This window comes from Rousettus aegyptiacus, unplaced genomic scaffold (assembly GCF_014176215.1).
Source record: "Rousettus aegyptiacus isolate mRouAeg1 unplaced genomic scaffold, mRouAeg1.p scaffold_m13_p_3, whole genome shotgun sequence".
Taxonomy (NCBI): Eukaryota; Metazoa; Chordata; class Mammalia; order Chiroptera; family Pteropodidae; genus Rousettus; species Rousettus aegyptiacus.
The window spans coordinates 99,292,545-99,316,826 of NW_023416306.1; the positions used below are offsets into that span (position 1 = coordinate 99,292,545).

At 34.4% G+C, this 24,282-nt stretch overlaps 1 protein-coding gene across 9 annotated transcripts in view; it reads right to left on the reverse strand.

Moving 5' to 3' along the window:
- The window catches only part of NUBPL (nucleotide binding protein like), a 274,966-nt gene that overhangs the window by 127,607 nt on the left and 123,077 nt on the right, over positions 1–24,282 (reverse strand). For 7 of the 9 annotated variants that reach the window (XR_004956219.1, XR_004956218.1, XR_004956217.1 and 4 more), the window contains exons 9-10: positions 9,577–9,697; positions 6,194–6,276 (exon numbers count right to left, since the gene is read on the reverse strand). Coding sequence is in view for 3 of the 9 variants with exons in the window: in XM_016123643.2 (XP_015979129.2) it covers positions 6,194–6,276; positions 9,577–9,697 (204 nt within the window). In the remaining 6 variants the exon portion in view is untranslated. Of the gene's footprint in view, positions 1–6; positions 3,352–6,193; positions 6,277–9,576; positions 9,698–24,282 lie in introns of those variants that run through there. The other 2 variants (XM_036238529.1, XM_016123641.2) reach the window with 1 other exon arrangement.

Genomic DNA, 24,282 nt, shown 5'->3' on the forward strand with positions numbered 1-24,282 from the left:
CTGGAAAAGAACAGATAAGTTTGTGCTATATCTCTCCCCAACACATGTCAAATGACTCATGAACTGTTTGCCGTAGTTGTCCACTGAGTTTAATAGTGAAAAGGCTGAGCAAGTGAGAAGATACTGCTGCCTACACACTGCAGGTGGGGCAAGAAAGAATTTTAGATTATTTGGAGGATGACTATTTGGAGGATGACTTTCTGAAAAAATATTTAGTATCAGCAATTACTGTTTTCAAAACTCTAATTCCTGTGTCAACAAACTAGCAACCTGGTCTAGCTGCAGAAAAATTACACCTTCCTCTTCTGAAAAATTAATATTCTGAGTTAGATACCACCAACACTTCTTTGGCATAAAAGCTGTTAGTCATTTTAAAGGGGACTGTTACCACCCTATTGTTTGTCTTTAGAAAACATTTTCCTTATTCTCTCTGGGAATGGCATCTAATACCAGCACCAAGTACCTGCAGGCTCCTTCACTTGCTGAGTTTTGGGGACCATGGAAGAATTCCTGGGATCAGTTTTACACTCTTCATCTCTGCAACCCCCCAGGGCGGTAGAACACAAAGAGTAGCTCCCAAACCACTGAGTGCACCACAAACTAACTGGATGCCCACAGTAGGGTTAGAACAATGGTCATGACATTTGCATTTAAAGAACTTTAAACAATTGCAATACAAATGAATATCCCTTATTTTTTCTATTTTATCTATGAAAGTAACTGTCAGAAACAACAGTAAGACTTTCTATAAACAACATAAGACTTTCTAAAACTATCAATTTATATATTTATATACTTAGAATTGACTATATACAACTACTACAACTACTAACTACTACTAACTACTACTACTAATAATGGCCAAAACTTACTACAGTACTTAATATTTGCCAAGCATTATTTCATTTATCCTCACAGCTACCCTAAGGAATAAATTCTGTCCTTATCACCATTTTAGAAGACGAGAAAACCAAGACTCAGAAAGATTTACTGCTAATACAAGATGAGCTATCCAACTTTCTGACTCTGCACAGTAAAACACTGTTTAAGGTTTATATTTACCCTAACTTGATGAAATGCTTTAGTGTGTTTCACACACCTTCATATAAAAAACTATGCTCGAACCCTAATGTATGAATTATGCTTTATTTTAGCAGAAAAGTTTTAAAATTTCATTTGAGTATATATTTTTTAAAGAAGAACAGTTTTCAAAACATGAATAAGGACTTATATTTTTTTATTGCGTACCCACTATACCAAGTACCTCACATAAGTAATCTCACTGAGGTAAAATAAGCATCATTGGCTCAACTTGGATAAAGAAACTGGGAGTTGTTTGCTCAAGGTCACAAGGTCAGAAGGCTGGGAAATATTCAAACCTGGGCCCACCTGGCTCCAAAGCCCAGCTCCTTTTACTACATTACATATGAAACAGAAAATCCAAGACACAAATAATCATAATGTAATGCTTTGTCTAAAAATGGTTTTGGTCCCTGCTATAGTTAATAGAAATAATAGTTTTTGTTTAGAAATGGAAATATGTACTTTATAAAAAATATTTCTCTTTAATGTACTGATTTTCACCCATGCGTCTTTATAAATACCTTTTTAATCTCCTAGCAGATTTCCTAGGTATTTAATATTTTCTGATGAAAATTTAAAGTTTATTAAGGCAAGCTAAGACAAGGCCATCACTCTATAATCTTTTAGTTCTTACATTAAATTAGAGATGTACCTATCAGACGACACAAAATACTGAATGATTCCAATAAAATTTGCTACATTTAACCTTTGTTTTTCAAAGGACCATCTCCAAACTTAAACTTTCAATACAGGACACTCAAAGTAACAGTTAGATTGTCATTTGCTGAGAAACCACTAAAAGTGCTTAGTTTAACAGTTTCGATTTCTACAAAACAGTTGAGATTGATTTTTTCAGCCAAAGCAGTATTATTTCAACAAATCCTTTTAGGTTCTTATTGTGTATAAGGCATTGTTTTGGGAAATTTGTGGTATATAATAATGTTAAAGGGAGGTAGAATGGCTCACTGGTGAAGATTTGGGGACTTTACGTCAGACAGGCATAGTATAAAATCTTAGCTCCATTACTTACTAGTTTTGAGGCCTTAGGTTAATTACTTAATCTTTCTAGGCACAGTTTCCACATCTGTATAATGGTTATAACAACAGTATCTATCTCAAAGGGTTTGAAGGAGTATTAAAAATAAAGTATGTGAAGTGTTGGCACAGAAGAAGCAAATAATAAATATCGGTGGCCATATTATTACTATTTTGTTCTCTACAAGTAATTTACAATTTTATGGTAGGGTTCATAGTAACATGTCCTTTGGGGTACTTTTCCTAACTGAAGAGTAAGTAAATTAAATCCCCCCTTTTGTTAAATCCATAACCAGCAAATAGCAAACACACATTGTATGTAAAAAGTATAACTTAGATTTCTCAAAATATTATTACTCTTTTTTTTTATCAACTCAAGTCTACACAGATTAACCTTTCTCTCCTATTCAAGATCTTTTATTGGACCATCTAGAGGCACAGATAATACAGCTGGATCCTATTTGCCTGCTCTATCATTAACAAGTTAAAAGGAAATGGATGGCAACTAACGAGCAAGAAGTTTTATAAAGAGCTTTGATCATTTATCTTTTGTTTTTAAAGATCTGAAGTTCTAATTTATCATACACTGTCTTTTCATGTTAAAACTATGAGGTAATAATTTAGAAATTATAAGATAATAAAGTTCCAACCTATATTTGAAAGTCTGTACCAGGAATATCTTATAGCCGAACTCACCAAATCAAATCTAGCTTAAACCACAAAGGGTTAGGCAGTTCACATTCTCACAAATGTCACCCAACAACAGTAATATAAAAAGTCCAATTTTTATGCATATGTTTATGAGATTTAAAAAATATAAAACTCCACAGACACTTGCTTAGAGTTTTAAATCAAATTATCCCTTGATGGTTTTTATTTGTTCTATACTATATTACTTTCTTTTAACGCCCTTAAAATGTTCCTTGCTTTCGAAAACTATTGAAGAAAAAAGCAACAATAGGTGCAAAAATATTAAGAAATGTAAACTCATAACTGAAATAAACTAGTAAGCAATTAATCTCAGTCATCATAATCACCACAGAATGTCTTTAAATAGTCTGTTCTCAGGAGGCATTTCAATTTTCATGCAACTTTTCATTCACTAAACAAAGTAAAATACACCTATGGTAGTTGGAATTACCAAGACTTCAATTATAAAAGAAATAAAGGGTTATGATTTTTGCTCATCTGAAATATTTCCAAGTAAAGACTGAGAAGGAAATTCAATATTACCTAAAAGACAAAGAAAAGAAAACCAATGGTAAGTGCAATACTGTATTTACTCAGAGATCATAGTCTCAGCAACACAATCTCCTATATCATAACCATTGACCCTTAAGAAAGGGAAAGGAGCTCTCAGCCCTGAAAAGGATAACTTGAAGTAAACCTACTTTATTTATCTAATGCTCCTGACTGTCAATTTACTCTTACTTTATTCACAGCTCTAACCAAGCTTGGATCTTTTATTTTCCAGTTCACACATGACTAGAGGAAGCAAACTAGATTGAAAGGTGTAGTAATTATGGATGGTCAAAATAACAGTACTTTATATAAAACTACAAAAGACCCCGGACAGCCAAAGCAATCGTGAGAAAGAAGAACAAAGCTGGAGGTATTATGCTTCCTGATGATTTCAAACTATACTATAAAATTATAGCAATCAAAACAGTGCGGTATAGGCACAAAAACAGACATACAGATCAATGGAACAGAACTGAGAGCCCAGAAATAAATCCTCACTTCTTTGGTCAATTAATCTATGATAAAGAAGGCAAGAATATACAATGGGGAAAAGACAGCTGCTTCAACAAATGGTTGATGAGAAAACTGGCCAAATACATGAAAAAAAAAAAAAAACAAAACTAGACTGCTTTCTTACATCACATATAAAAATAAGCTTAAAATGATCAGAGACTTAAATGTAAGACATGAAACTATAAAACTCCTAGAAGAAAACACAGGCAGTAAACTCTTTGACATAGGCCTTAGCAGTAATTTTTTAAATATGGCCCCTCAGACAAGAGCAACAAAAGCAAAACTAAACAGATGGGACTATATCAAGCTAAAATGCTTTTGCACATAAAAGAAAACCATCAACTAAATGAAAAGAAAACCTACAAAACTGAAGATATTTATAAATGATATATCTGATAAGAGGTTAATATCCAAAATATATGAAGAACCTATACAATTCAATGTCAAAAAAATAAACAATCCAAATAGATGCTTTTCCAAAAAAGACATACACATGGCCAATAGACAAATGAAAAGATGCTCAACATCACTAATCATCGGGGAAATGCAAATCAAAACCACAGTGATATATCGCCTCACATCTGTAAGAATGGCTATTATAAAAAAAAAAAAACAAGTTAACAAGAGTTGGTGAGGATGAGGATAAAAAGAAACCCTCATGCACTGTTGGTGGGACTGTAAATTGGTGTAGCCACTAGGGAAAATAGTATGTGGAGTCCTCAAAATATTAAAAACAGAACTAACATATGAACCAGCACTTCCATGTCTGGGAATTTACCTGAAGAAATTTTTTTAAAAAAATCCACTAATTTGAAAAAATATATGTACACTTATGTACATTTCAACATTATTTATGATAGCCAAGATATAGAAGCATCCTAGGCATCCAGTAACAGATGAGTGAGTAAAGAAGAGTGTGAGTGTGATGTGATACACACACACACACACATACACACACACAATGGAATATTACTCAGCCATGTAAAGAGTAAAATCTTGCCATTTGTGACAACATGAATAGACCTAGAGGTTATTAAACTACGTGAAATAAGTCAGAGAAAGACAAACACCATATGATCTCACTTATATGTAGAATCTGAAGGTCAAAACAAATGAGCAAAACAAAACTGAAACAGATTCGGATACAGAAAACAAAATGATGGTTGCCAGAGGGAAGGGGGGTGGGTGGAGAGATGGACAAAAATGTAAAGGGGCTTAAGAGGTACAAATTTCCAGTTATAAAATAACTGGAATAAATAAGTCACAGGATGTAATGTACAGCATAGGGAATACAGTCAATAACATTGCAATAACTTTGTATGGTGACAGAATGCTACTAGAATTGCCATGATCACTTTATATGTTATATAGATGTTGAATCACTATGCTACACACTTCAAACTGTATATAGAATACTGTATGCCAACTACAGTTTAATTTTAAAATGAACGAAAACAAAACAACAGTACTATAACATTATGCTTGTTAACTAAGAAAAAATGAGAAGAGAAATTATTAGATTGTTTGCGACTGTTCAGCAAAGGAGTATAAAAACTATACCAAAACTGATGTACCAGACAAATGACTGTTTTCAACTTAAATAGCAAGTGATATTTAGGAAAGAAGAGATACACATGATTGATTTAATCTCTATTTTCTAAAAAGAGTAAAACAAAATATTTTGTGCTTAAAGTCATAAACCTCAGCAATCTTAAAAAACTATCAACTACATATTCAATGAAATACTTTTAGTTTTTCCACCTCACCTCTCTAATCATAGTTATTAAAATAAATACATTGAAAATCACATCTCCAATGGTATATAGTTTCCCTATACCCCATTTAATGCTTTTAAAATGAGGTTTCCTTCTCCCAACAATCAGCTGAACTTCAGATACTTGAAATATAATAACCTCGGGCAGTTGGACATTGATAGCCAGCAAGACAAGAACTCTACAAACTTTCATTGTTCATGTTCTTCATGAAAAAATTGGTTAGGTGATGATTCTTTGTCACTGAACTTATTTAGTTGATAATTCGGAGCTTACAACCCCTTATTTTTTATTTTTTACACCTACAGCACCTGGTCTTCCTAGGTGGTCTCCCATCCATGTACTAACCAGGCCCAACCCTGCTTAACTTCAGAGATCAGCTGGGATTGGGCTTGTTTAGCATAGCATGTCCATAGACTAAAGATCCTTTAGATCCGTTAACCGATCTTTGTTTAATATGTGCATTGCAAATTAACTTGATTGTCTCAACTTCGAAAAGTTTGTATCCTATAAAAAGAAATTCAAATACACATAAAAGTATAACTTACCTCATCACTTTCAGGCTGTGAAAACACAATTGGCTGGCCTGTATCCGAAGCTTCTCTTATATCAAGATGTAAGGGGATGTCTCCTGAAAGAGTCCACCAGATATCCCTTAGTACTACAAAAGTTCATATTGGCATATAGAATTACATTGTTTGAACTTCAAAAAGAAACATAATCTAAACTAAATCAATTCAAATCAACTTGAATTATGACTATCCTAAAACTGCTAAATCTCTGAAAAAGAAATTTCAAGTGAAAATTAGGGGCAAAATATTCCATTTGAGGATAGTACAGTGACTGGATATGAATATATGGAAGCTATGTGGCAGACAATCAAGGAGTGAGGCCTCTGATTTATTTTTTACTGGAAATCTTCCAGCAAGAAATGGCTTGGAAGACATCTGTAAATTATCTTTACCTGTAATACCTGATATAGATACATCATACACCACATAATAGAAAATTGAAGAGGAGAAGATGGGGAGGCAAAGTAGTTTTTAAAAAGTACAACAAAATAACCTTCCTGATGTTGGCTGATAAGGAAGCTAAGAGAACTCTTGAAAAGTAGGCCGCGCCTTTATCTCTACTCACTGCCTCTTTATCAGATAGAATTATTTTTCTTTTATTATGTATTAATCTATATAGCATTATATATCACTTGTGAGCTTGATGAAATCTCAGAAAGTGTATAATAAGAACCTCCATATACACATTTGAGGTCTGGGAGGATGTATGTCTTTCCTGATGATATGTTACTATTAGGTAGTAGAACTTAGGGGGCAAATGCTCTGATTCATCATCCGATTGACTCTTTCCACCCAATCATCACAAATGAAGCCTTTCAAAAGGTTGAGATTTAAAACATCATAAATGGAATCTTAAGCAGAAGAGCTGACTTGTCATGGAACTCAGCATTCTTAGAACCACTCCAAATCCATGCAATGGTTATTGAAATGTATGTATGTGTGTGTTTTATATAAATATGTCACTCAATACCATGCTAGGCAATGTAAATAATGAAGAAGAAGTATGTTATAAAATTTAAAACCTACTACAATTTGTATCATGAAATACTTGGAGAACAGATATTTCATGCTTCTCTTGTCAACAAATTTTAAAATCTTAACCAACTCTTTAAGTCTTTCTTAAATGTTCAATAGCCAAATGACAGAACACATGAATATTTCAGTAACCATTTAAAGATTAACTTCTCAATAAATTTGATGTCTACTCTATAGATCAACTTAAAACTTTAGAAGTCTATAATAGGGCAGGCGGGGGAATACACATATTATAGAAAAGACCTAGAAACCGATAGAGTTTTTTCTCTTCATTTATGAACTGCCATTATAGTAAGGAATCCTAAATGCTTTCATTTCTGCTGCAGTAATATAAGAAAAAAAAGTAGGACGATCTCTGTTATTTAGCCACCTATCACCATCAATTCTGTCCTCTAGAGACAGTCTTACCTATAGGCATAGATGAGTAGACCAAGAAGGAAAAACCTTGTTAGAAAATAAGTGGCATAGTGAGAGCAGTAATGGGCTAACAGGTGTATACTGAGAAGGATAAAAAGGAGTAAAGGTATGGAAAGTGGGTGGGGAGCAGCTAGGCCTTGAAAAGTATCTTTGATGGGCTAGGTCTGAAGCAAGCAGGGCATATTTCAGAGACATAAATCAAGGGGTTTCTGTGAGATGATCTGAGACTTTAATTACTATGCATAAACTGTCCTTGTAGGAAAACATAAAGTTCTCAAGAGCCATTTTACCAAATAACCATTTAAAACACAGCCCAAAGGATGAACTAAATTAAGAGGGAGCTAGAAGGTCAGTAAAAGACAAATAAGGGTTCCTGGGGGCTTCAACCAGTCAGGAGGCCATAGCCCTGAGAGATCTTTTCCTATTTCAGTTCCTCATTTCCAATTCCAACCTTTTCATTATTGGAGCCCCTGTTCCAGTTCACGGGAGACCCCTCTGGGCCCCCAGGACTGCATTAAAAGGAAGAGATTCGCCTTGAGCTGGAGCTATAAATTATTTTTCACAACAATGTTAGATACAGCAGTCCATAATACTATTCGGTTTTTGTGATTAGTAATCAGTGTTGCCGATACATTTTTAGGGTAACTATACTTTTGTGATCTATTGGTTAAAAAGTAACTTCCCTATGTGACATTGTTTTTCTAGGAGATATATTTCAAATTCTTAATAACTGGCTTACAAAATCCTACCCATTTATAAATTAGGGAATTATAATATTGTCAGCATAATTCAATAATGCCATTATAATTATGCATTTACTTTATTATATAAGTGAATGTCAATCTGTTATGTTATTATGCAGATTTAGGAAATTGAACTTTCTAGGTTAGTTAAATGAAAAACAGTTGCAGAATATAATTACTGACTATAATTATAGCAATGTATCAAAATATATATCATTAGTATTCACCTGGCACTGTGGTGGTTGCTATAGTACAAATGCATAATAACAACAATGCATTTAACATCAACTTTTAGAAATGTAATTATAACAGAGAATGTTTTGAAATTCCTTGATCTCTAAGGGATCTTAGTTGTAAACTACTTAAAACTAATAATTCACTCTATGGTTCAGCATCTAACATTTGCCTTCCCTAGAACAGAAACTCATTCATAAGTAGAATATCAAAATATGTTTCCTAAAAAGTACATTAAGTTGCTTGTGGATTGTTTTAAAATCATGTTTTATCCAAATTCTGTATTTTGCTCACTTAAGGCATGATTTTATTTCTCCTTATAACACTAATTAATCCTTCAATTCAATAACATGAACAGCATATACATACGATGTAAATTTCAGGTGCCGTGCTTTATACACATGGCAGACACATATAAAAAGATTACAGTAAACAGAAAATATTGTCCTTCTAGAGCAAGACTGATAAATTCAGAATTGATAAGGGAGGCATTTTTTTCATTTACACTAAGAACAGACAAAGGCTGCTACAACACACTGAACAGGTATTTCCATATACACTGTTTATACTGAGAGATGTGTTCTTGACTTAGCAAACAAACTGATGACCGTTACTTAAATGTGGGCTTCAAATTACAGTACTCAGACTACGAAACTCTCTTCTTAAATTAAGTTATAGAAAGTTTTTTTTATCAATAGCAGAAGTTACCAAATTTGGCAGAACAAACTTCCTATTCAAAAAGACTTCCACTAATGAAGTATTATAAAAAGCTAAAGAAAAGTGAGCACATAAAACCGCGCTTTACTAACTTAATATAAAAAACATAGCCCAAAGCAATTCATCATATTCTGAGACATTCTTCATTACCATGCCTTATCTCCACTTTCCCTTCTGCCGCTTCCTCTGCAAAAGAATATTCTTTGGTCTTACCTAAAACATCAAGATCAAGGGTCCGTGCTAGTCTCTTTGCACCATCGGCGCCAAAAATATGAGTTTTGTGTTTACATTTTGGACACTGGAAAACACTCATATTTTGGACAAGGCCCAGAACCTAGAATAATAAAAACACTGAAATTAAAACAAAATCAAACCAAATCTCAATCCATATTTCAACAAGTTTTTACTGTGTACCTACTAGGTTCCAGTGATACAATGACAAATAAGTTATGGTATCTGTTCTCAAGGAACTCACAAGCTAGTGGAGGAGCAAGACACATGTAATTTAATTAGCTTTAATGTGACAAATGCTAATGAGATATAAATAAAAGGGATTTAAAAATTCTGTCTGAGAAGAATAAGAAGAATCTCTGAGGTCCCCATAGAAAACTATTTCTTGAAGTTGAGGCTGAGAAGAGGGGTTGACACCTACAGCAGGAATTCTAGGCAGAGAGAACAGCACAAGCCAAGGAAAGGAAAAATAATGTGTGTGGCCCATTTGGACTGCAACCAAGCGGGGATTATGGCAAAAGTGGTTTGGTAAGGAAAGTCAGGGTCAGACGGCAAGGTGCTAAATGTCATCCATGTAATGGAGACTTTTTTCTTGGGACAACAAAAAACCACAAAAGGCTTTTAAAATTGGTATTAAAGAGGCAATGTTACCCAATCAGATATGTGTTTCGGGAATTCAGTTCTGATGGCAACGCGGAAAAAATAAGCAGAAGAAACACAGGAAAATAGCTAAGAGGATAATTGTGGACAAAGCCTCATAGTAAATAACGGCTAACATGTAATGAGGGCTTATTATATGCCAGGTACTGGGATAAGTGCTTTAAATGCACTCTCTTATTTATTCCTCACAAGAACTTTAAGAGATGGGTATTTTATCATCCCCATTCTATAGGTGAGAAAACCGACATAGTGAAAGACTAAAACTCAGTTCTTATCAGAATGCTACCTTTTGAAACAAAACTTTAAAGCCTTATGAAAGTATCCATCTCCTTCTGAGCACAGCTTCCAGGACAAAATAGACACTTCATAAACATTTATTGAATAAATAGACAGGCTCTGCAAATATAATCCTTATTCGTGCTCTTTTTAATCCCACTTCTTATTGATGGGAAGCAGCAGTTCTCTTCTTTCAAAGGCTTACAGATAATGTCTGTATCATCCTATCGATTCCATCTATAAGATTATCAATTATAAAAGATATCTTTATTAGGACATTTGCATTTTGAATGAAGAACAGCACTAACTGCCCACAATGAAACATATAAACAAGAAGGTGATCAAACTTGTTATTCTTCCTGAAAAAGGATACAGAAAAAGTTTCATACAACACATTTAAATGAAGGCAAACAGTGAGGGCCATAAATATGTAGGTAAGCATTTTCCAAGCATCTAATACATGCCCTTTTGCTGATGCAAAGTATCACAAAAAATAAATCAGTGTGTCTTGGTAATTCAGTATCATCTCCAGAAGCTAAAAGAAAACACAGCTTAATATCACACAGCTTATTTATTCACTAGGTCTATATAATACACTCATTGCTTGGACAGTTTTACTGCCATTTATGTTAAATATTATATATCCCCTGACTGTAGGGCTTTCAACTTAAAAAAATATCACTCGAGAAATGGGAAAAGGAAAAACATTTTAAAAACATGAAAATTTAGGTGAGGGTATATTCCAATCCAGAGACAATGGAAAAGCATTCCTACTCTAGAACTTCTTAGACTGGCCAAGACACAGAGGCACAGAGCAACAGTGCATTTGTAGTTAGTGTGAATAACTCTCTAAAGACTATATAAATATCTAAGACATGTTCTCTATAGACACTATGTAAATGTCATGAACATAAATCTATAACCAAACTCGATATTTAATGAGCTCCTATTATATGACAGTAACTGCACTAAACAGAAGCAGCCACAGACAGTGGTGAGGAAAGCCGACCTGATCCTTGCCGTCTTAGAGCTCGCATGCTAATTGGAGAAACAGATTGAACAAATAGTGAAAACAATCTACTTTAAAAACTGAAACAGCTTCTCTGAAAGCAAAGCAACAAAGTATTATGAGAGCATAGAAAAGAGAAGACTCTGTCTACCCTGGGAGTCACAGAGGACTTCATGAAGAAATATTTGCTCTAAAAGTTAAAGAATAAGCAAGTAAAAACAAGGAGGAAGGTAGGAAAACACTCAAGACAGAAGTAGGGATCACATGTCTTCTTCTAGGAAATGAAAGAGCCGTATGGTTGAGGTATGGTGTGACTGGCATGAGATGAGGCTTGAAAGGTAGGGCTCGTAGGCCATGCTAGGTATCTGGGTTACATGAGTGCAAAGTGAAGCCACTGAAGGTTTTTTAGCAAGAGAGACCACTAAGCCTGTAGTTCTGGTAGACTCATGTCTCAGACTGTAGGCTTTTAAAAACATGGACTGGAAAAACTAAAACGACTTGTCTTTGTGTGTTTATTTTCTTAGAGAAATACAAATCCAGGGCTGTATTCTCTGAAATCAGTCATTTCAGAGGTGCTAGTTTTTAATGCTGTCTAAAATATTCCATTTCTCCTCCTGGGCACAAGGTTAGGGTTTTTCTTCTCTGCACAGGACTTTTCTACTTGGGGCGCAAGGTTAGATGAGGACATGTAATTTGTTTGGACAATGAAATGTGAGCAGAAGGGACATGTGTCACATCTCGGCAGAAGCTTTAAGTGCTAATTCCTCATTATCTTTCCCTTTGTCCTTGTGACTAGCAAGCTTCCAAAAGCGGCTGCTCCTCCAGTCTAGGTGCAGAGTAAGAACAGCGTCGAGAAGTGTTGAAGTCGAACCATATAGCATGAGGGAAAAAAACTACTGTTATTTTAAGCCACTGAAATTTGAGGATTGTTAGCACACATACATAACCCAGCCCATCTTGGCAGGAACAGGGGTGTAGGAAACAAATATTGAAGTTTTGATTTATGTTTTATGATTTCCTTTTTAAATTCAATTTTGCGTGTGTTATAATCAAAACAACATGCAAATGCAGTAATATATGTATACTATAGATACTATATATAATTTATTAATAAATAAATATATGCTCAAACATCATTTACTGATAAGGATGTATAATAAAAAATTTTAAAGATAATCCTCTATGTTTGAAATTCAGAAGTTTTGACAACTAAGTTTGGCTCTATTACTGATAATATATAACTTCTAGTTTAAAGAAAAATGCCCTTTTTTAAAAAAAATTTATTGGGGTGACATTGACTAATAAAATTACATAGGTTTCAAGTGTCCAATTCAATAATACATCACATGTATACTGCATCGTGTGTTCACCACCCAAAGTTCAATTTCCTTTCATCACCATATATGTGACCCCCTTTCCTTCCTCTTCTCCCCCTTTCCCTCTGGTAACCATTAAACTATTGTCTGTGTCTCTGAGTCTCTGTTTGTCTTGCTCATTTGCTGCTTTTGGTTTTATATCCCACATAGGAGTGAAATCACACGTTTATCAACCTTTTCTATATTATTTTGCTTAGCACGATAATCTCAAGATCCATCCATGTTGTTGCAAATAGCAGTAGTTCATCTTTTCTTATGGCTCAGTAATTTCCATTTATATATGTACCATATCTTCTTTATCCAATAATCTATCAAAGGTCATTTTGGTCATTTCCATGATTATCTTGAATAAACTAATTCCATTAACCAGAATTCCCTCATCTTAAGACTTCTCACACATACATTAATTTGCTTAGAAAAAAAAGAAAAGAAAAGCTGTAATGGAACAGAACAGAGAGCCCAGGGCAGACTCACAAAGAAAGGCACTGATTTACTATGGAGATGACATAGCACTGCATGTTAATTGGCTATCTGTATGGAAAATAAAAAATCTTAACCTCCCATACACAAAAATTAATTCCAGATGTATTATAGAGTCAAATGAGAAAGGTAAAACAATAACACTTTCAGAAAAAAATAGGAGACTATACTTATAACCTTGGAGGCAGGCAAATATTTTTCTAGCAGAATACAACGAAGCACTAAATAAACATAAATGAAAAAATGTTTTTTTTAAACTGGACTGCATTAAAACGAATAATTTAATCAGAAGACATAATTAAGAGAATAAAATGAGATGGTATCTATAACACACATATATGACAAAGGACTTTTGTCAGGGATATATAAAGAACTCTTATAAGTCAATAAGAAAAAATCAGATACTACAATAGAGAAATGAACAAGAGACTTAACAGAAACTCCATAAAAGATGATATCCAAAGACCAACAAACATGAGAAAGAGTGTTATCTTCATTTATCATCAGAGAAATGCAAATTAGAACCATAATGAGATACCATGTATTTATGCTTAAGTCCTGATTAGAATAAATGAATGTTATGAAAACGACAAAAAACAAACAAAAAATACCAAATGTTGGTAAGGACATAGAACAACTACACTCATATTTTCAGTTAAGTAAGTGTAGGCCGGTACAATGATTTTGGGAAAAACTCTTTGGTAGTTATCTACCTAAACTTATATATGTTTATATTCTGGCACAGTAATTCCACTCTTAGTTATATATTAACGGAAACGTAAACATAACATTCATTGAAAGACATGTACAAATGCGTTCATAATAGCACTAATTATTCCCTAATGGAAAACTACCCAAATGTCCATCAACAGTAAAATGAACAAATAAATTGCGGTATATTTATATAACGAAATGCTATAGAGTAGTAAGAATGAAAGAACTATAACTACAATCAACAGTATGGGTGAATCTCACAAATATAATTTTAAGAAAAATAAGCCACACAAAATTATATACTTATTATTCCACTTATATAAAGTTCACAAACAGGCAAAACTAATCTTTGGTATTATAATTTGAGTTCTTCTTTGGGAGTAGTGACTGGGAAGTGGCGTAAAGCATGAGCTTCTGGGGTACTGGTAATGTTCTGTTTCTTGAATACAAACAATGGGTCTGTTCGCTTAGTAAAAATTCATTGGACTAAACATTTACATTTTTTACCCTTTTGTGTATACCATACTTCAATAAGACATTCACTTTTTTTAAAAGATGGTCATCTCAAGAATGGCCAGAAAAGCAATAAGAACAAATAACCAAATGATGTATATCTTGTGAACCTGCACACAAAAACAATCATTTGTTTTAAATAGAAACACTTGATACCTAATCAGTCTTCTTTCATTTTAGTAAATATGGTGAGTGTGTTATCATATCTCATTGTGCTGGATTGTACAAGTGTCAGTTTGTTCATATTGAGAACTACATGGCTCCTGTTTAAAGTTCACCCGAAGTGGATAAGATCTGGGAGGTAGAAGTGAAGCCTTAGGCATTATACTCTAAAGGTTTCCTTTGGTTAGAGGTAGTGAAAGAAAGATACAGAGGTGCAGATGCATTCCGGTTTGTCTTCATTCTTCTTGACTCTGTGCCCAGATCTCCTTTGCACTGTGGTTTTAATTTGCATTGACTTGATTATTAATGTTTAATGGTCATTTGTATATTCTCCTCTGTAAAGTGTCTGTTTAGGTCTCTCGTCTATTTTTTCTATTATGTGTTTTTTTTCTTACTGAATTTTAAGAACTAGTATTTTTTAAATACAATTCCTTTGTTGGTTGACTCCCAATTTTTATATTGATTTCATGTTGAAATTATAGTATTTTGGATATACTGAGTTAAGTATACTATTAAAAATAACTTCACCTTTATATTTCTATTGTACAGTGCTGCTGTAGACAATTTACCTCTGACTATAGAACTTCGGTAGTTCTCCTACCTAATGCTGTTTTAAGGTCTTACGATGCACAAAAACATTTATCAGGGTCTGTGATTTATGAATATTTTTTAAAAAGTGAACAGAAATCAAACAATTACCTTCAAGACTATACAGGACAGATAAACTGTCAAATTTCTTTGCTTTATATACATCAACTGAATATAACACTTATGGGTTATCTCCTTCTGTTCAGAAGCTCAGACAACAGTTAAACACATACATATACACACACACAATTAAAAATGAGAAAAATTACGTATTGATTAAAGTATGTAGACTGTGTGGTAGACAACTTTTTCAAAACATGGAGTCAGTTGGAAGAAAATTTTAAAGGGAGCCCTGAGTATGAAAAAGATTAGAAAACATTGCCCTATTTCATTTAAGAGTAGACCCCTACAATCAATGAGTTTTAAACAGAGGCAGCTAATATAATAAGAAGGAACATGAGAAGATCCATGCTGCTATGTTGTTCATAAAATAATTGTTCTCTTAAATAAAGAAGTCATGTCCACATGACAATCCCCCACCCTCATCCTCCAGAAAGCCTTATATCCTATGAATACTTTATATGCTGTTGAGCTGTTTGTGTTTTTTGTGTATCCTATATTGTGTATTCTCTGATAGCAGAAGCATTAGCAAATAGATGCTTTGCCATAGCTTAATTTACATAATACCATCAAGTTGCCGCTGTTAGCATGCTCAGTCATTTTCTTATGTCTCAACAAAGCATAAGATTCTTTTTTCTTTTTATCTACGTGCCTGCCTAACAGCAGCCACCACAAACCTTTCATATGTTATTTGTAGGTTATTTGAATCCATCATTGGCTCAGAAGAGTACTTCTTTTATTAACTTTTAAAAAATTGACTCTTGAAATATTAACATTGCTCTGAAATATTGGCTTTTTGTATCTAAACATACTGAATTAAGTAGGCTCAAAGGCCCCAATTTTAATTTCTTCTTGGCATTTTAAACCCAGATTCAGGTACGTAATAAGCAAGATTTTCAGGCCACTAAATAATCCAATTTCTCAAGGTTACAATCAGGTTAAATTCTTGCTGGATGGAACCTGTCACAAGGATTAAAAGCTATGATTTAAGAAAAAATGAAGAGGAAAAATTCACTATTAAATAGACAATGAATAATAACCGAAACAGGTTAAATTCATAAGTGCTTTTTGGTTCCTCTTAGCCTTGAACTAGTTATTGGAATTATACTCCTTGAAGCGTATATACGGAATCTACAATTTTAAAAAGTGAGATGAGTGCTCTTGTCTTTTCTTTTGGAAGTAGTCTGGCCTGGAAAGAACAATGAACGGAAAGGCCTGCACTCATGCTCCTTTCAGGAACCAACTAACTAGCTCTGGGTCCATGAGGTAGGTGTAACTCAACTTCTCTATGCCTTGAATTCTAAAATGAGGGTTTATAATGATCTCTACAGTTTACTACTATAACAACGACATTCAGAGCTATCCTTCACAGCACCACATGCTGAGGTCTATGCTAAGTATTATATATATATAATCTTATTTAACTGCCACATTGAACTATGAGACAGGTCACAAAACACTGAAACTAAATTATTTGCTCAAGGTCACAAAGTTAGTAAATAACAAAGCCAAAATTCAAACCAGTTGGGTCATTAGTTTGTATGTGGAAGTCGCCCAACAAGATAACAAGTAAATAGACTAGAGGATTTTGTTCGTGGAACTAGGTGTCTGAAACAACTGATCAGTCCATACAGTTTAGTGGGATGATTTAAGAATGCAGTTATAAGGGAAGATCTGATCTGCACCATCTTCACCAGTCACTGATGCAGTCGAGCCTAAGATTTCATTCCCTTTTCCTGGTCATGGAACTCCCCTTCCCCTTACCACCCTCATTATACCTCATTGTATCTCTTGACTATCAACAGAACCTATGGCTCCTCCTCCTTTTTCAGTCCACCAGTTTCCTGTCTTCACTTGCTCACTCAGACAATCAGAACCTCAAGTGGTAATCAGATTTCATGGAGATTCTTCTTGTTCCCTGGAATCTCTGATCCTGTGATATTCCGTGACGTCCACATTACTAAACCTCAATTCTGGATAATCCAAAGAAATAGCAATTAAGATGTGAGCTCTGGAAAGCAGACTGCTTACAATAGGATCCCAGCGGCCCACCACACAGATGTATAGCCTTATGTGAGTGACTTAATCTTTCTGTATGATAGTTCCCTCATCTGCAAAATGAGGGAAATAATGTTATCTACCTCACAGAGTTAGAGAGTTAGGTAAGTTTAATTCATGTAAATCAAATAGAACTACATTCTAGTTAAAAGCATACATAAACTTCTGAGAGATTCTGGGGAAAGACAGAAATGAGCATACATCTTCAGTCTCTGAGATGTAATTATGGCTGAGATGAAGAATGCTACCTACCCAGTCTTATAAAGGTTATCACTGAAGAAAAGCTATTTTTTAAAAATGGAAAGATTATCCAATTGTGAAGAAGTAAGCAAGCCACACGTGATATGTCACCTGCAAATTAGTTAATATGTGTTCCTAGAAGGAATTCAGTGTTTTGTAAGGCCTTCAAAGCCAATAATGAAAGATTCTTTAGGTTAAATTAGTACACACTAGTAGTTGGTAGTTGGTCTTGGGGATGGGGGGCACAGCAGAGGGAATGCAGTTAGCATTAATATGATGGCTAAGTGGAGGGCCAGGATAGGGAGGGAACAATTGGGGGGATCGTTTTATGAACTATACAGATGTCTAACTGATGTACTGTATATCTGAAACTAACTTAAATAAATAATTTTTTTAAAAGATTCTTTAAACACATCAAAAATATTGGATTTTCCAGAGTCAAGTAAGACTATCTGATGATCAGAAGAAAAACTATGCTCAAGTATCAAAGGCAGAGAACAAATGTGCCACCTGCCTCTGTTTTCACATAAGATTATCTATTGCTAAATTATTTTTTAAGGCAGGTAGGCCTGAGATATTAAATAAAATAGGATTTTGGGGGTTCGATAGACAAATTAGATGCTGAGAAAGCTCCAAAACAGATATTATTGAACACATGAGTTGTAAGGCATTCAAGTGTGAAGGTGTGGAACTCCTGGTCCAAATAGATAACCTACTGCCATAAATGGTTACTCTGCCAGAAAAATAATAAACCACAATTCTGATCCTCAGAATTCTGACCCAACTTATAGGGTCTTTGGTGATAAAAATGAAAAGCAATGAAAAATGGAAAGAAAACATTGATAAGAATAATCTATTTTACATTCTAAGATCACCTAATTTTTCTTAGATAATGATATAATCATTAGCCCTTATAAATAAATGCTAAAATATTCGAGACCATAGATGGATTTTGTTGTTGTTTTTAACCAGCAGGAAAAGTAAATCACAGGAAAAGCAAAATTTCTCTCACTCTTTTATAAAGTAAGTAACTATTTGCAAAGATAAAATAGTTACAGAATCTGCCTTAGGCTTTAATATATTTGCTGACAGGTCAACTGTAGCAATAGACAGCTAGCTGTTCACCAAAATCCATGGTCTCATCTTCCTTGGCACTTAGCTAACCTACATTTCCTGGGCTCCTTGAAAAATGTGATGTATAATCATGTAACGGAGTTTAATGGAATGTGAGTAGAAGTATGTGTATCACAACCAGGCCTGGTTCATAAAAATCTCCCATGTACATGCCTCTGTGTTATCTTTCTGTTCTGCCTGGCTCAAATGGGATAGTCACAAAGGTGACCATAGAAGTCATGTTTAAAAATGACAGAGACTCCAATAGCCTAAATGACTTTATGGAAGGAGGCCACCCTGCTCACCTACTCATCTTCTAGTACTAGTAGTATGTGAGCAAGAAGTAAACTTCTATTGCATTTATATCGCTATATTTTTGAGGTGCATTTATAAAAACAATTATCCTACATTAAATAATATATATTTTAAATAATGCAAAATTTTAGGCTTTAAATAACTTTAGCAACTTAATAAATCTATATGAAGAGAAGAGTTCAGATTCAGCTGATATACTTAAGGAATAAAGAAATATCAAAGACAAAATTCATCTAAACTTTTAAAAATTCCTCATTAAAATTTTTATTAGCAATAAAAATACCTAGGCCAAATACACAAAACCTGTGACTTATAAATTTATCTGCTTCATGATAATATTCTAAAAGTAATTATAATAAGTAACATTATGTTATATTGCCATTGAGTATTTAGGTTGTGCCAAACACTGTACTAAACCCTTTACATGCATTGTCTCACTTATTTCTCACCTCGATTTTGAGGGAAATACTTCTACAGTTCCCTTATTGTGAATGAGAACACTTAGGCATAGATTAAGTAACTTGTTCAGGTCATGCAACTGCAAAGTAACAGATCTGGGATTTGAACTCTTGGGAGCATTCAGACTCCTAAACTTATCCCTCTTTACTATTATGTAAAAATGCCTCTGTCAGCAGTACCCTATTGTCTAAAATTACAATATAGTAAGGTAAAAAATTGTAATGAAGTAATTTAATTTACAACCATAAAAGAGATTATATACTTAAAGAATACAGCTCTTTAAGTGCTAAAAAAAATCTTTGTGTAAGAGGCTACAAATATACAGATAAATTATAAATTTGGTTCTGTGAAAGGAGATGGTCACATGCATCATATGATGTGAATGGTACTAAAAAGACCAATGGCAAATCATTTTCTCTACCAGTCTCTTCCTTGTCAAGTAGTTTTAAATCACAATCCTTAGAGAAAAAGGGCAGGGATTTGTGACTGGAAATCTAACCTCTAATTTCTAGTTCACTGTTGTCCTAAGCAAAACAACTACCTCCTGGAAGATTTATTAAGGGCAGCATAACTCTAAAAATCCCTTTGATTTTTGCCTTTTTTCCTAACCACTCTACCCTATGTAATCAATTGCCAAGCCAGTCAATCCTTCCTTTGAAGCGAAAATTACATTTATTTCCCTTTCCATGTTCATCGCTATTATTCTAGATCAGATCCTTGCTGTCTATAACCTACACAAGTGTTTTTTTTTTCAATTAAAACTGTTTTATGATAAAATAAATATTTTACATCTTGCTCCAAATAAACACATACATATATGTGTTTATAACTGAGACCAAATCGTTATGAAATGTTTATTTTCTTAAGAGCAATCTACCCTGATATTGTTTAAAACTTTGGTTATATCTCTTACTATATTGATTTTATGACTTATGGTGGGTCATACCTGCAGTAGGAATAACTTCGACCATTGCGAATGCTTCCTTACTGCCTCCATACTCTCCTGTCTCCAATCCTTTCTATTCATCCCCACTAGATTAAATCCTTTCAAAGTTCCATTCTAATTTTGTCTATTTCCTATCCAGCATTCTTTGTAGACTCCTCTAAAAATCTCAAGAATAAAGTCTAAATTCCTTAGCCCTGTGTTTAAAGTTCGACCAAACCTAGGCTTGGCATAAACACACCCAAACATATTACAACTACAGACAAACTGAATAACCCTGAATACAGCGTGAGATTTCCTGATTCTTTTCAGACTGAATTCTGTCCCTCCCCCATTCCTTGATCTGCCTAAGAAAATTCTACTCCACTCATTCATTCAGTATACATTTAGTGAATAGCTATATGTTCTAGGCACAGAGGGAAGTCAGCGATCCCTGCTCTCACAGAGCTTACAGTATGGCACTATAAATGTGAAAGTACTGACAAATGTGAAAATCGGTTACAAAGGGAGAACTAGAGTGTTATTGGATCATATACTAGAATGACCTAACCTAGTTAACAGAGAAAAAGCCATTTAATCTAAGTACCAAAGGATAAAAAGGAGTTACTAGGTAAACTGTGAAGGTAAATGTTTCTCAGGTGGGAAAACAGTATGCCGAGAGGGTTATGAGGAGAGAAATCACACAGAAATCTCAAAGAAGTGGGAGACAACCAATTTGGCTGTGGCAGAAAGAATGCAAGGCAAAGCGGTCTGGGACCTGGGGATAAATAAAATAGCAGATTATAGATGAGAGTGTCTCCAGGTCAAATGTCAGTATACGAATTTATCATATGCCTGCCATAGGCCAGGTAACTGAGAATTTAAGGATATTTAAGGCCTGTTTTCTTGTTCTCCAGGAACTCACATTCTTCTGTGGAGACTGACAAGTAAACCTGTAGTGGGATAAATCAAACTAGATATATGTTCAAGCAGTTAGAGAAAGAATTATTAACCTTTTCTGACAGTTTGGAAAAAGCTTCCAAGAGGAAGTAATGCCTGAGTAGGATTTAAAAAATGAGTATGAATTCTGAAGCTAACAGTGGCTTATCAGGCAAGGGACCAGCATGTGCAAAATTACAAGGACATTAAAAAAAAAATCATAGGTCTTCCATGAAAGCCCTCCTTGATAGCCCAGAGAAGAAAGTATTCTCATGTGATATAGGGCCTCTACACTACAATGGAGTTAGGGATGGAGTCTACAGGATGACAAGGTACTTGAAGAAAAAGGCTTCATCCTCTTTTTTTTAAATCGCCAATGGAGCTTATTATAGTTCTTTGCTTAAAGAAGGCACTCAGTATCAGTAAACATGTATTTTAGAATAAATAACTATTTCTTGAATTAAAATTAACTAAGTGATCCCTTACATACAGATAGAATAAGAGAGGAAATAGGCTTTAATATACTTTTCAGAAGCTCAGAAGATGACCTAAGAAGGAAGGGCTGGATAGTGAAATTCCCCTGACTCTACAAGTTCAAATGGTAGGGAAAGGGATCCAATTTGAGGTGCCTGGGCCTTCTTTGCAAAAGAAGGCAACAAAAATGGGTGAGAATGACACAACACATAAAGAACTCGCCATTAAAAATGTGTAAGGTTGAAATTTTTTATTTTTATTTTTTTATAGTATAGCTACGAATACTGAAATAATCAAGGATTTGGCAGAGCTAATGTCATTCAGGCCGAGAGCAGAGAATTTAATAGTTCATCTCTTCTCCTTCCCCCATCTGAGCCTTGCGTTTTAAGAATCCATTTAAATTAACTTCAGACTGTTCTTGTAGACATTACTAAACCCTGCCCATACCAGTGAATTCCAATGACACCATTGTTTCCATGGTAACTAATGCACTTCAAAAGGGAAAAAAAATAGAGAGCAAAACTAAAAACTAGGGGAAAAAATGGAATAAAGTGGTATAAACAAAGCATAACATTTCTCCTTTGCATTTATAGAACACTTTCTAATTTCAAATGTTTTACCGTTACTTAGACTTCAAGGCTCTTTAAGTGTCAGAAGGATGTGAGGTCATCAAATCCACATTCCACACATAGCTGGGATTCCCTCTACAACGTGGCTACACTGTGGTTGTCCAACCGCTTACAGAGCTCATTGCTGGAAAGTTCTCACTCTCACTTACAATGATTACTGAGCTTGTTCTACAGGTTTAAGAGGTAATTAAAACATTCTACCTTCTTTAAAAATGTTTGCTATTTATAGGCAAATAGTTAAAACATAGGGGTGGAAAAGAGCTGTACAATAAAGACACAGGACAATGCTTAAAAAAAGCCAATTTGGAGGGATTATGCATTTCCAATGACTTTCATCTCTACTTCAGCCCTACACAGCCATGATAACCATATGTACCTTTGTCATGACCAGGGCTGCTCTAATTCTGCAAACATCAAATTTCTGATTACAAACAGCTCTTTCAGTCCCTAACTAACCCTGCACTAGGCCTGTGAGCCTCATGCAGCCCAAGATCCTTCCCTTGGGATACTTACTCAGGATATTTCCTTGCTAATATCCTCAACTTTTTATCCTTCAGTGGCACTTACTTAGCAATAGCCTAACGTGGGCTTAGTGACCATCCATCTCTCTTCCTCACTGTTATGTCCCACCCTCTGTCCTATGGTCTAGCAAAGAATCTGTCAGAACAATTATGAAATTGTTTGCCTCTTTACTTATAGGGTAGTAAGTGTCAAATGCTGCAGGTAAGTGAAACTAACACGAAGACTAAAAGACATATATGCTGAATTTGGCATCTATGGTCATTAGACTCCTAACTAGCAAAGTGCATACAGGACCTGCCCCATGGCCATAGTTGCCTCTAGTGACAGCATTAGTTAAAATCGTCTTTTGTTATATACATGATGATAACTTATGCAGGAGGTTGGATAACAAAAAGCTCTTGCTTCTGCTGTTTTGAAAATTTTTCCCTCAGGGATTTCCTGATGCTTTTGAGTGAGCTGGACATATGCCTCCACTCTTATCTTAAAGAATGAAAGGTTAAGCATAAACTTATATGCTAATAGCATGGCTGTTATCCTGACCTTGAAGTGGCAGTAACAGACCATTGGTCTTATTATCTAATTTCTTCCAGATAGGATTATGGATTACTTGTTCTAATAATTTTTGGTAGATAATACCCTAACTTTTTACTGATTTATGTTTTAAAATCCAATATAAGTAATCTTATTTAATTATATAGGTAGGCATTACTTGCATCTTTATCTTGGAGAGCATAATAGCAAGTCATATTGTTCAAAATAAGTGCTTAATTGAGACAGCTTTCCCTCCAAGGCAGGCATTTGGTTACCATTGCTTTACAATTTTCCCAAACTACCATTCACAACATAGAACATCTTGGGGGTTTTATCACTTATTTATCTACATATAAAAGCTGTCCCTAAAACACAATTTTACCTCTGCTAGTGAGAATACCCTCAGATTGCCTGGAAGGTAAACATACATGTATTATCCCCATCAGCCTCCTCAATTTTCATAAGAGCATGTTGATCTAATCCAGAGCTCCATGGCTTATTAATGCATACAGCTCTGCACTAACTGGCAAGCGAAGACCATCTCAACTCCACTATTCCACTAATTTGTACTTTTCAGAAGCTCTTCTG